Source organism: Balearica regulorum, chromosome W (genome assembly GCF_011004875.1).
Source record: "Balearica regulorum gibbericeps isolate bBalReg1 chromosome W, bBalReg1.pri, whole genome shotgun sequence".
Taxonomy (NCBI): domain Eukaryota; kingdom Metazoa; phylum Chordata; class Aves; order Gruiformes; family Gruidae; genus Balearica; species Balearica regulorum.
The window spans coordinates 21,352,575-21,366,571 of NC_046219.1; the positions used below are offsets into that span (position 1 = coordinate 21,352,575).

General features: G+C 42.4%; 1 protein-coding gene and 1 long non-coding RNA gene across 2 annotated transcripts in view; one reads left to right on the top strand and one right to left on the bottom strand.

Moving 5' to 3' along the window:
- LOC142599253 (uncharacterized) overlaps nt 1-13,997 on the top strand; it is a 256,694-nt gene that overhangs the window by 210,428 nt on the left and 32,269 nt on the right. The gene's annotated exons all lie outside the window — the stretch shown is intronic.
- On the bottom strand, nt 3,073-6,791 carry LOC142599316 (uncharacterized). Its single transcript, XM_075739187.1, is given in 5 exon segments — nt 3,073-3,105; nt 3,239-3,401; nt 3,403-4,569; nt 5,103-5,107; nt 6,495-6,791. Coding segments are annotated over 5 exon segments (1,665 nt in total).

The window sequence follows — 13,997 nt, forward strand, 5'->3', positions numbered from 1 at the left end:
TCCTTTGAAGGGATACAAGCATAACTCTGACAATTAATTACAAGAGTGATGAAAACAGAGACAGCATATGAAAAAATGGCTTTCCTCCGGAAAAAAGGCATCTTGTCCTAAGAAATACATTCCTGGCTAGTTCAGGACTTATGAATATTAACAAAACTGGATTTCAAGAACTTCTTTTATTGTTAGTAAACTGTGTGATTTTGTTTTCAGAGAGAAATGAAGTCCCCATTTACCCCATTTTAACAAACAAAAAAAGAGTATACTTTGGTCCAAAAGTATTATTTAAAAAAACATTTCCTCCCTATTTTTATTACTAATACAAATTTACATAATTAAAAACAACAGTTTCAAGTCTGATGTTCTTTTCATTATTTAGACTATCTGTTGATTTGAAGCAAAATGTTAAAATAATGGTAATTATTTTCTTCTGATTTCACTTTTGTATATATTAATGTCCACATAAACATTGCTGTTCACCTACCATTTTCTGTATTAAAAAAACCCCAGCAATTCACAAATTTTAGATCAATTGAACTATCCTTTCAGAAGAATTTTCATAGACAACAGCTATCCTTTAAAGCCACAATGAATAAGGAGGAAGTTCTTATCATAAAAAACTCAGTGTTAGAACTATCTTATCTCAAATATTGCTTAATCTCTGTAAGAAGGAAACATTTCCACTACTAACATAGTAGTTTCTAAGCACTTTTCTTACTTGTTTTAACACAGGTGAGGAAAGAGCCTCCATGCCTCTCCAACAGAACTGTTCCATTTTAATTCAGCACACAATCGCTCTCAAAGGCATAGGGACTTCTGTGTCAGAGTGAAATACATGTCTAACTTGGTCAAGTGTCATGGTGGCATAATACAATGTTCTGGTAATAGGTATTCCTTCATAAAGGTAAAAATAAGATGTTTAGGCTATCATACCATATCTAAAGATCTAATGGAATGACCTACTACAGATTAGAGCATTCATACTACAACGAAGATTTAAAAGTCTATTATCTCTTAAGAACAACCAAATATTAAGAGATAATCACATTCAAATCATTGTTTAAGACTAAATTTGTGTTTGTACATAGTATTCCCTTCTATAGATAACAATTTCCAACATATAAAAAAGAAGAAAGGTACCATGATTGCATGAATTTTTTTCTCATCTGCTTAGTCCTCATATTTCAGGATGGTGTCTACATAGCATACCAGGCAAATATAGTCATTAGTATAGACATATGCTTTACCTTAGCTCCAAATCATTGTGCATTTACAAAAAGTATCTTCATACAAACTTCCTCTTAGTTTACACACAAATATAGAATTTAATTAAAACTTCCATCCAAACCTACAGATTTTTTCTTATGAAAAGCCGCATGAAGTTCAACAAGGCCAAGTGCAAGGTCCTGCACATGGGTTGGCGCAATCCCAAGCACAGCTATAGGCTGGGCGAGGAATGGATTGAAAGCAGCCCTGAGGAGAAGGACTTGGGGGTGTTGATTGATGGGAAGCTCAACATGAGCCGGCAGTGTGCGCTTGCAGCCCAGAAAGCCAATTGTATCCTGGGCTGCATCAAAAGAGGCGTGACCAGCAGGTGATCCTGCCCCTCTACTCCGCTCTTGTGAGACCCCACCTGGAGTACTGCGTCCAGCTCTGGGGGCCCCAGTACAAGAAAGACATGGAGCTGTTGGAGAGAGTCTAGAGGAGGGCCACGAAGCTGATCACAGGGCTGGAGCACCTCTCCCATGAGGACAGGCTGAGAGAGTTGGGATTGTTCAGCCTGGAGAAGAGAAGGCTCTGGGGAGATCTAATTGCAGCATTCCAGTACCTGAAGGGGGCCTACAGGAAAGATGGGGAGGGACTGTTTATCAGGGAGTGTAGTGACAGGACAAGGGGTAATGGGTTTAAGCTGAAGGAGGGTCGATTTAGATTAGATGTTAGAAAGAAATTCTTTGCTGTGAGGGTGGTGAGGCACTGGAACAGGTTGCCCAGAGAGGTTGTGGAGGCCCCATCCCTGGAAGTGTTTAAGGCCAGGTTGGATGAGGCTTTGGGCAACCTGGTCTAGTGGAGGGTGTCCCTGCCCATGGCAGGGGGGTTGGAACTAGATGATCTTTGAGGTCCCTTCCAACCCAAACCATTCTATGATTCTATGATTCTAAATGACAACAGTGAGTACTAGAATACTGCTTTCAGAAGCATGTTTTTTCAGATGTGGAGCTGCTTTAGTACTACTAGATCAACCCAGAGGTTTCTTGGTTTAAGTATGGTTTTCTCATTTATCATAAAAATATGAAATTTATTTGAAGAATATATATGAAATAATAGAAGCCATGAACTTGTGACTACAGACATTTCTGAAAGTCTTTTTAATAGTGTCACCGAAATTCGGGAATGAAAGAAAACTCCTTAAGACTAATTTAGCATTAAGAAGCAGGCATTTCCTTTTATTGCAGCACTGGGTGTCAGGAGGACAGTTCCTCAAATCAGGCACACCTAAGGCTGGTTCTCTTGTCATATTTATACACAAATGTTACAAAGATTACAAAGTGGTACACTCCCTGTTCCAATAATTGGTTCATATTTCTTCGCTTAGTATGCAAACTAGAACGCATGCTCAGTTCTGTTCTCCACCTCTATCTTTTGAGTAGGTGGTATAATTTGGGTAGGGGGCTTATGGGTCGGTGGTCGTGGGGACCCTGGCCCAAATTACCTTTCCCCTAGTTTCTCAGTATTTCAGTGTTGGTAATTGTTTGCTATACGCCTCAGAAAGATAAGGATGTTGCTGGAGGCAATTAACGTCCTCCCTTTCTGCAAAGTATGTACATAAGGACCTTGAAGTGTCTTGTAGCTCCTCCTTTTTCTCATGATGCGTAGCAGGTGCTCATTCTAAGAATTGTTAGCCTTCTACCTAAAGTAACAATGAATAGTTTCTTATCACATATAATACAAGTAGGCCTTCATTACAGGCCTTTCTTCTTGGCTACATTTTCTTATTATGTATAATACAAGCAGGCCTTCGTTACAGGCCTATCTTTTTGGCTACAATTCCCCCCTTTTGAAACTTTTCAGATCCTTTCAGATTCTTATAAGTTTCACCTTCACCCTTTTCTATCAAAGCCATATATAAATCAGTAGATATATTAGCAGTACTTCTAGCAAATGTTGTGAGCTGTATCATGTGCTTCATCATTATCCAAAGTTTAATATACAAAGCTGTAGTTAAAACAAAGCCTAATAAGACAAGCAAAAGCAATATAATAACCGGATGCAACATTTTGTTCAATAGTCCAGTAGCATTAGGTGACCATCCAAACAGAGCGTCCCACCACTTATGCTCCCCATCTTCCTTCACTCTTTCCAACACCTGATGGATTTTCTCAATATCGTGGTGGATGGTTATCAATGTTTAAATTCATTCCCATAGGGGTATGTGTTATTTCTTGAAAGAAGGTATAGTGAGACTGCAGTACTTGATGTGTTGTAACAGGAGCTGAATAGTTAAAATCACATCCCTGAATATTAGTAAAATTACAAACACAAATATTAGATTGATTACTGACTTCTATAGTCATGTTATCAGCAAAAATCACGTCACACATAGTCCTTATACACACACACCCCGTCCCTATATATACAACCAGAGTTTGCAGGGTTTCATTTGGACGTATTTCAAAATGACAAATATTTTGTTCTGTGTCCAGACAAATATCTAGGGCTTGAACTATATTACTCTCGCAAATGAACCCTTGCTGTTCATGCACTGTGCAAGCATCCACATCAACTGTTTGCCAAGTATCCCCTTTTTTCTGGGCCCACACTTTATGTTCAATAGGATAAAGTATAGTTCCATTCTTGTTTAGTCCAAGTGCAATTACTGGGTATATAGTATGTACTGAGGCATTTCGTATAGTCAGTACAAATGCTGTGGCACTATGGTTGGTGGGATTGTAGGTGAAATTCACTAACTGCCACCAAGACTGGAATTCTTTTTCAAATTCATTTGCGTTATCCCAAATGACCTTACGGACTTCACTAGGTAAGACCCCTTCTTCCCCTTCTCTAATGATTGCCGAGGCCACCGACTGGACCCATAGTTGGGCTTGAATACAGCTAAGAGCTAACGAGATATTGCCTTGGGCAGTGCCGAGGGCCTCCAGGATTATCTCATGGTCATTCTCATTAATTTGTTTCCATTGAGGCAATATATCTGATAACAGCCACTGATTTGCCCCTAAAGCTGAAAGAGAGGATCGAAGAGGATGTTGTAATCCTTGCACGTCCTTAGTGGCAGCAGCTAACTTATTGGCGAGGATTTCAGCATCTATACTGTTCAATATTCCCATTCCTGTTCCCAAAGTGCCAGTTAGATCTCTTTGTGTTCTACAAGAGGTGGGAGTCCGCCCATGTAACCAGGCCAGCCATCCCGTATGGGCTGTGTTCAAGAATGGGGAACATGAGGGTTTTAGTTTGGCAATATTGATTTGTATGGACAACTCTACCCTTTTAAGGGAATAAAATGGATTTAATAAGATTTGTTGTTGTCCCACATTTTTAATGACATACGGACCAATGCTAAAAGTAAGTGGAGTCAGTCCAGAGGGTCCAGTTGGCACAGGCCCAGGCTTAGACTAGGGGATCGTGTCATGCTAGGTTCGATAACGTTTATCTTAAATTTAATGTTAATGCCAACAATTGATCAAGGACGCCTAAACAGATTACGTGCACAGATTGTACCAAAGTAAAATTGTGCCAACAATCTAAGGTACTAGAAATACATTGGGTCGTAATTTGACCTTCTCCTATACAAGATGTGGCCTTATTTGCCCTCTGATGTGTAGATCCATTTATCATTCTGCATCCTATTTTCATTTCTTTCCCTACCTTCCCCTTAATTATGGGAATTTTCCCACAATGGCCATCCTCCAAGCCCCATTCATTTTCTAAAAACACCTCAGTTCCATGTATTACCACTGTCAGTAAGGTAGCTTTGCCTACATTCCCCATTATACCAGTATGTTGTTTATGGGCTTGAGACCATAGCTCCTGTTGGTTCCCTTGACTGGAGAGCAAAGAAACTGCCAGTAATACCCAGAACAGGACCATACCTGTCCTAACAGAGCAAGACATCTTACATATTTGACATACTTTTTCAAACCCAATCCAATTTGATTTTTAGAGGTCCTTCCGTAGTTACTTGCCACTGATCCAGGGGGGCTTTCTTAACTCAGGTATAGTGGATCCATGGTTCAATTCCTTCAACCTTGATTGCTGTGTAGGTTGTCAAAAGAATCTGGAAGGGGCCTTTCCACTTTTCCTTTAGCGGTTCAGAGTTCCAAGTCTTTATGTAGACGTGGTTGCCAGGCTGGTATGGATGCATGGGGGTATCAAGGGTCAGAGGTTCAGATAAGGTGACGTATCTCTTTAGACCTGCAAGCGTTTTTCCTTTTTATTAGTCCGAGGTTGTACCCTAATGTGGAGAAGTGCTAAAGAAAGGGCTTGGGGCCATTTTAATGTTGTTTCCTGACAGATTTTACTTATTTGTCTCTTAAGAGTCTGATACATTCTTTCAACTTTTCCACTAGATTGCGGTCTCCATGGAGTATGTAAATCCCATGTAATATTCAAGGTTTGACTTAATTGTTGCAAAACCTCAGCCACAAAATGCGGTCCTCTATCTGAGGACATTCCAATTGGTACACCAAACTTAGGTATTATTTCCTTTAATAAGCATTTAACAACCTCCCGTGCTTTGTTGGTGCGACAGGGAAAAGCCTCAGGCCATCCTGAAAAGGTATCCACCAAAACCAAAAGATATCGATAGCCATTTTGCCTGGGTAACTCAGAAAAATCAATTTGCCAGTAATCTCCGGGGGAGTTCCCTCACCTAGTAACCCCTGGGGGTGGCCTCCCTTGGTTAAGAGGGCTGTTTTTTTTTTTTTAAACAGACTGGACACTTCTGTGTAACTGATTTTATAATCTTAGTCATTCGAACACTAAGTACTTGTGATTGGAGGTTGTCAATCAAAGACTCCACTCCCCAATGCGTTTGTTTATGTCTGGCCTCAGCTATTTGTGTCATTAATTGAGGTGGCACAATAACCTGCTCATTGGGGGTTATCAGCCACCCTTCTGGATTTTCTGTTGCTTTTAAATGCAATGCCAATTTACAGTCTACTTCACTGTAAAAAGGCTTAGTCCCTGGTAGCTGTATCCTTCTATCTGGGATTAGTGCTAGAATACCTTGTTGTGCAACCTCCTTGGCAGTGCAATCTGCCAAACGATTTCCTATATTAACAGCGGATTGCCCAAACTGGTGTGCCCAGCAGTGCATTATAGCAATCTCTTCTGGTTCCTGGACAGCTTGGAGAAGTTGTAAAATTTCTTCTTTGTGTCTAATAGAAGATCCTTGTGCTGACAGCAATCCTCTTTCTTTCCAAATGGCTCTGTGAGCGTGCACGACACCAAAGGCATATTTGGAGTCTGTCCATATCTTTTACCTGTTTACCTTTAGCTATTCTCAAGGCCTGACATAGTGCAATCAGTTCCGCTTTCTGCGCCGATGTGTCGATGGGTAACGCCTCGGCCTCCACAACTTCTGTAGTTGTAACAGCAGCATATCCAGCCCTTCGTTTCCCATCCTGTACAAAACTGCTACCGTCTGTAAACAGCTCCAGATCAGGGTTAGTCAAAGGTTCGTCATGCAGATCTGAGCGACTGGAATAGACTTCTTCAATTGTTTGCAGACAGTCGTGGCTCAAAGATTCCTCACTTTCCTCATTCATGGTTAAAAACATAGCCGGATTGACAGCAGGGGTGACTTCGAGCTCTACATCATCTTGTTCTAATAGCATCACCTGATATTTAAGCATTCTGCTGGGGGATAACCAATGTCCCCCCTTTTGTTCTAGAACTGTGGTAACCATATGGGGTGCATATACAATTATCTTTTGCCCCATGGTTAATTTCCTGGCTTCCTGTATTAATAGGATGGTGGCCGCTACAGCTCGCAAACATCCCGGCCATCCCTTACTTATGGGGTCCAGTTGCTTAGAGAAGTACCCGACCGGTCTTTTCCAGTCCCCAATCTTCTGGGCCAATACTCCCAAAGCGAGATGTTGCCTTTCATATACAAGTAGTTTGAAGGGCTTAGATAAGTCTGGCAGCCCTAGGGCAGGCACCATCATCAAAGCCTTTTTTAGGCTCTGAAAGGCCTGCCCGCATTCAGGGTTCCAAGGCAGATATTCTCTCTGTGCCTCCTTCAAGATGTCGTAAAGAGGTCTTACCAGCAGTCCATAGTTGGATATCCACAGATGACACCATCCAGCCATTCCCAGGAAGGCCCTCAGATCTCTTGCTGTCTTGGGTTCTGGGATCTGACAAATGGCCTCTTTCCAATCTGTTCCCAATCTCCGCTGGCCCTGTAAAATCTCAAATCCCAGGTAAGTGACCACTGGTTTTGCAATCTGTGCCGCCTTCTTGGACACTTTACATCCTTCTTGTCCTAAGAAGTTCAACAGTCATTTGTATACACTCCTCCCAGGTTTCTGCTGCTAATAAGATAGGATATCATCCACATATTGCAGCATAACTCCTCCAGGATGGTCTCTTCTCCATATTTCTAATTCTTTAGCTAACTGGTTTCCAAAGATTGTTGGACTATTTTTGAATCCTTGAGGCAACACAGTCCAGGTTAGTTGAGTTTTTCGTCCAGTGGTCGGGCTTTCCCATTCAAAGGCAAAAATAGCCTGACTCTGTTTCTCGAGAGGTATACAAAAGAAGGCATCCTTTAAATCTAGGACTGTGAACCACTCATGTTTATCTTTGAGGGCTGTAAGTAATGTATAGGGGTTTGCCACCACCGGGTGAATGTCCTGCGCAATTTGGTTCACAGCTCGTAAATCTTGAATTAACCTATATTCCTCACCCCCTGGTTTCTTAATGGGTAAGATTGGAGTGTTAAACTCTGATTCACATTCTATGAGCAACCCATATTCTATAAAGTTGAGTATTATCTTTTCCAATCCCTTTTTGGCCTCTATCCTCAATGGGTATTGTTTTTATCTTACCGGATTTGTTCCAGGTTTAAGAATAATTCTTACTGGTTCCGCTCTTCTGGATCTACCCGGGACCCCATTAGCCCATACCAAGGGTGTTACTGTATTCTCCACCTCCTTGGGAATTCCTTCGTTAGTCTTAGGTTGTTCCTGCAACATAAAAACTCTTGCCTCAATGGCTTTAGATTCAGGGATTAATAGTTGAACTTCTCCATCTTTAAAGGTGATCTGTGCTTCCAATTTACTCAATAGGTCCCGTCCCAAGAGTGGTATAGGACATTCAGGCATATATAAAAATTGGTGAGTTACCCATTGTTTTCCAAGCTTAAAATTTAAAGGATGGAAAAAGACACGCTGTTCCGCTTTCCCTGTGGCACTCACAACATTTACTGCATCATTGCTCAATTTTCCTTGACAAGTGTTTAATACAGAATAAGTTGCCCCAGTATCTACAAGGAAATCTATTTTCTGTTTTCCCAGCTCTACTATAACCAGGGGTTCTGCTGGGGAGGTTTCCCCTGGTCCCCTTCAGGACTTAGTTAAGGGGAACTGACGTGGAAAGGGAGCTGCTTCTTGATTGTATCGTGCCTCCTCCAGAACCTCTGGACTGATAGGCATAGGACCCCTAAAAGGGTCCTTCAGTTTCTGACAATCCCATTTCCAATGTCCCAGTTCTTTACAATAGGCACACTGATGATCTCCTAAGGTATTACTGGTATTTTGTGCTGGAGGGGCCCCGCCTCTCCCCCATAGTATTGCCGTCCTCCCCTGAAGTTACTGTTTGCTGACGCTCTCTGCAGCGCAGCTCTCAGGTTACCGTCTCTTTCCCTGTCTCTCCCTGCCTGTCTCCGCTCTCCTTCGTTTTCTCGTTGCTCTTCTCTAACTTCCTTCTCTTTCTCCCTGTTATCAAAAACCATCCATGCAACCTCCAACATCTTTCATTAATTCCAAATCATCCTCCTCATCACGCTCGCACTTCAAACACCGTTGCCCCGTACTACACGCAGAGCAACACCTTCACAGCCTCCTGCTACCTTTTTCTGCTTTTCTAGTGCTGATGCCAGGGGGTCTTGCAGGGTAAACCCACAGTCCTTCAGCCACTCAGGATGATTTCGCAAGGTGAAAAAAAACCAACCAAATCAACATAAGGTACCTCATCCCATTTCTTCTCCCTTCTACAAAACAACATCAATTGTAATATTGTATTATATTACAAATTCTTATTCTTGGGCCATTTTTCCTGATCATCCAATTTATATATTGACCACCAGTGATTATAATACTCAATTAGTTGTCTTTTTATAAGAGGGTCCCCTCCTATTTGTTTCCAATGTTTTAAAATACACCCTAGGGGAGATTTCTTTAATATTCCCCCATCCACCGAAGGTTTGTTACCCATTGTAACGCAAATACCACAAAATCCACAGAACAAAAATTGACAAATGACAAAAGTAACACAAAACAATACCACAAAAAAAACACAAAACAAAAATTGACAAATGACAAAGGTGACAAAAGCAACACAAAACAATTAAAACACAAATTCTTGATTGATCAATACCTCTCAAAAGTTCTTTTCAAAATTCTTAAGTTACAGTACAATAGCCCCTCGCGTAGCTCACGCCACGGCTTACTTGAAGGCTAAGGGGGCCTCTAACCCAAAATCTTAAATCACAGTACAATAGCCCCTCGCGTAGCTCACGCCACGGCTTACTTGAAGGCTAAGGGGGCCTCTAACCCAAAAATCTTAAATCACAGTACAATAGCCCCTCGCGTAGCTCACGCCACGGCTTACTTGAAGGCTAAGGGGGCCTCTAACCCAAAAATCTTAAATCACAGTACAATAGCCCCTCGTGTAGCTCACGCCACGGCTTACTTGAAGGCTAAGGGGGCCTCTAACCCAAAAATCTTAAATTTCATTTAAAAAGTAAGAGAAATGCCTTTTACCTGTCCCAGGGAACGTGCTCAGAACTCTTCGGTCCGGGGGATCGAAGGGTCTCCCCGAGAATCCCTCGGTGCCGGCTGGAGGTCCCATGATCCCACGGATCCGTCGAGATTCAAAAGCCTTGTCCCATCTGGGTCGCCAAAACTGTCACCGAAATTCGGGAATGAAAGAAAACTCCTTAACACTAATTTAGCATTAAGAAGCAGGCATTTCCTTTATTGCAGCACTGGGTGTCAGGAGGATAGTTCCTCAAATCAGGCACACCTAAGGCTGGTTCTCTTGTCATATTTATACACAAATGTTACAAAGATTACAAAGTGGTACACTCCCTGTTCCAATAATTGGTTCATATTTCTTCGCTTAGTATGCAAACTAGAACGCATGCTCAGTTCTGTTCTCCGCCTCTATCTTTTGAGTAGGTGGTATAATTTGGGTAGGGGGCTTATGGGTCGGTGGTCGTGGGGACCCTGGCCCAAATTACCTTTCCCCTAGTTTCTCAGTATTTCAGTGTTGGTAATTGTTTGCTATACGCCTCAGAAAGATAAGGATGTTGCTGGAGGCAATTAACGTCCTCCCTTTCTGCAAAGTATGTACATAAGGACCTTGAAGTGTCTTGTAGCTCCTCCTTTTTCTCATGATGCGTAGCAGGTGCTCATTCTAAGAATTGTTAGCCTTCTACCTAAAGTAACAATGAATAGTTTCTTATCACATATAATACAAGTAGGCCTTCATTACAGGCCTTTCTTCTTGGCTACATTTTCTTATTATGTATAATACAAGCAGGCCTTCGTTACAGGCCTATCTTTTTGGCTACAATAGAAAGAAATAATCAAATTAGAGTCACAAATAAGACATCCACAAAGACATCTAGCTGCTGTCTGCTATGAACTTGGCAGACTCTGGGGGTGTGTGTGGAACGTGAACAGCACCATGCTTGGCCTCGTATCGGAGGGTAGAAAACATTTTCAAGAAGACATTTTCATTAGAAGACATTTTCAAAGCTGCCTTTTCCTTCATGTCTCCTCCCCACCCCACGGGGACACTGACAGGAAGCAGCCTCACAGCACGCTTCCCCCGCTGCCTCACGCCGGTCGGCTCCAGCACAGCCTTCGCTTCCGCAGCCGGACCTTCAGAGGCAGCAAGAAGCGATAGGACCGAAACTACTCCTCCCTTACCGGCACAGGAAAGCAGCTATCAAGGACGCGACAACCCCTCACGCAACTCACCACCACCAGCCCTTCAGCGACGCCACACCGCCCCGCCCCTCTAGCGCGGTGCAGGGGAAACTGCATCATCTGCCGCTCGCTGGGCAGGCGCGCGGGGGGGCGACTGGGGGTGGGGTAGGCTGTAGTGCTAGCAGTGCCTGCCTGCGAGCTCCACGAACCAGCTCACAGCTTTATAGTAATATCATTCCCTCAAAATAAACTGTAGTTTGCTTATACAATAAAATGTAACATTGGTTTTGACTTAATGGAGTCATACAAACCTACTTAAACCACACACATTTGCCTTTTCTGGCTGTGCAATGGTTGGTAACTCATGCACCAAGCAGCCAAAAAAATTATGATTTCTAGACATTAAGTTAATTTCAGACATAATGTACAGAAAAATGCACCTAACAGTGAATGCTGCTACAGAACCCATGCCTTAAGGGCTACATTTAAAATCCAGCAGTTTCTGTACATAGCAGCCAGCCTTTAAAAAAAGACATCCATAAAGAATAAATGGTTTTGGTTTGTACAATCTGTATCACTAAACTATTTTTGAAGTACAAGTGTAAGAACTGTTGTGCTATCAGTATTCCACTACATCCCTCCCCTAGCAGAAAGCTATGTCATGGTTTAATACCAGCTGGCAATTAAGCACCATGCAGCTGTTTGCTCACTTCCCCCCACCGTGGGATGGTGAGGAGAATCAGAAAAAAAGTGAAACTCATGGGTTGAGATAAAGACAGTTTAATAGGACAGAAAAGGAAGAGAATAATAGCAATAATAATAATGATGATAAAAGAATATACAAAACAAGTGATGCACAGCACAATTGCTCACCACCTGCTAACCCATACTCAGCTAGTTCTCAAGCTGTGGCACCCCCCTGGCCAACTTCCCCAATTTATATACTGAGTATGTCACATGGTATGGAATACCCCTTTGGCCAGTTTGGGTCATTTGTCCTGGCTATGCTCCCTCCTAGCTTCTTGTGCACTTCCTCACTGGCAAATCATGGGAAGCCGAAAAATCCTTGACTTAGTATAAACATTACTTAGCAACAACTAAAACATTAGCATGTTATCAATATTATTCTCATTCTAAATTCAAACCACAGCACTATACCAGCTACTAGTAAGAAAAATTAACTCTATCTCAGCTGAAACCAGGGCATCCCAGCACAGTATTCCTCAGGAGACAGTCAGCTTTTCAGCACTAGGTCAGTAGGGACAAGATGGGTGGGGACAGAGGCAAAGACATAAGACCCAAACCTACAACTCCTTTTACAGCAGGAGTCCCTTAGGCTCATCTCAAATCATAGAATCACAGAATCTTTAAGGTTGGAAAAGACCTTTAAGATCAAGTCCAACTGTCAACCCAACACCACCATGTCTACTAAACCATGTCTCTAAGTGCCATGTCTACATGTGGTTGCTTTTAAGGAAACCTTAAAGAAAAGCCTACTAAAGCTAGAGCAGTGCTCTACTTCTAAGATTAGGTTAACTTCTTAAAAGATTGTCCTGGTTTCAGCTGAGAGGATTGATTTTCTTCATAGTAGCTAGTGTGGGGATACGTTTTAGATTTGTGCTGGAGACAGCATTGATAATATAGAGATGTTTTTGTTCTATGGACCTATTGTTGAGCAGTGTTTACATGGGGCCAAGGCCTTTTCTGCTTCTTGCACTGCCCTGCCAGCGGGGTGGCTGGGGGTGGACAAGAAGTTGGGAGGAGACACAGACAGGACAGGTGACCCAAAATGACCAAAGGGATATTTCATACTATATGATGTCATGCTCAGTTTATAAGGAGCTTGGGGGAAGGGGGGGGGGGGCGGTGGCGTTCGGAGCAATGGCCTTTGTCTTCCCAAGTAACCGTTACATGTGACAGAGCCCTGCTTTCCTGGAGATGACTGAACACCTGCCTGCCTATGGGCAGTGGTGAATGAATTCCTGGCTTTGCTTTGCTTGTGCGCGCGGCTTTTGCTTTACCTATTAAACTGTCTTTATCTCAACCCACGAGTTTTCTCACTTTAACTCTTCCAATTCTCTCCCCCATCCCAATGGGGGGGAAGTGAACGAGCGGCTGCATGGTACTCAGCTGCCTCTAACTGTTTTTTTTTCTCTTTCTTAAATATGTTATCACAAAGGCACTGATTGGCTTGGCCTTGGCCAGCGGCGGGTCCGTCTTGGAGCCACCTGGCATTGGCTCTATCAGACACAGGGGAAGCTTCTAGCAGCTTCTCACAGAAGCCACCCCTGTAGCCCCCCCGCTACCAAAACCTTGCCACGCAAAACCAACACAAAGATGCAGATCATTAAAAAGAAAAAAAACCCCACATTAGTATATTGACACTTGTACAGCTCTCCTCTCCCCTAAAATATTTTAAAAACACAACCCCACAAACCACCTGCACATACATAAAGTAGAAGTGCATATAAAAAAATCCTGCACCCGTGTTTTTCTCTTAATTCATTTGCATTTTGTCTGACAACTTTTTCTAGGTTGCAGATTTCTCCATATAACTTATGTTCAGCCTTTCCCAAGGAAGTGCCAATTCTACGTGTATAATTATTCACTGGGAAAACTGCCATACTCTTTGCCCTAGACAAAAGCAGGTTTTGGGTATTTTCTAAGGATTGATTATAGCTCTGCTAAGGAGCTGTTACCTCCTTGCCCTTTTCCATTACATTTTAAGTGTAGCTTCTTATTCTGACAGGAATTACCCCATATGGCTCAAAAAGATGAGAAAAGTAAAATGTTCTAGACACACCCCCCAAAGTGAAAGAATCCAGA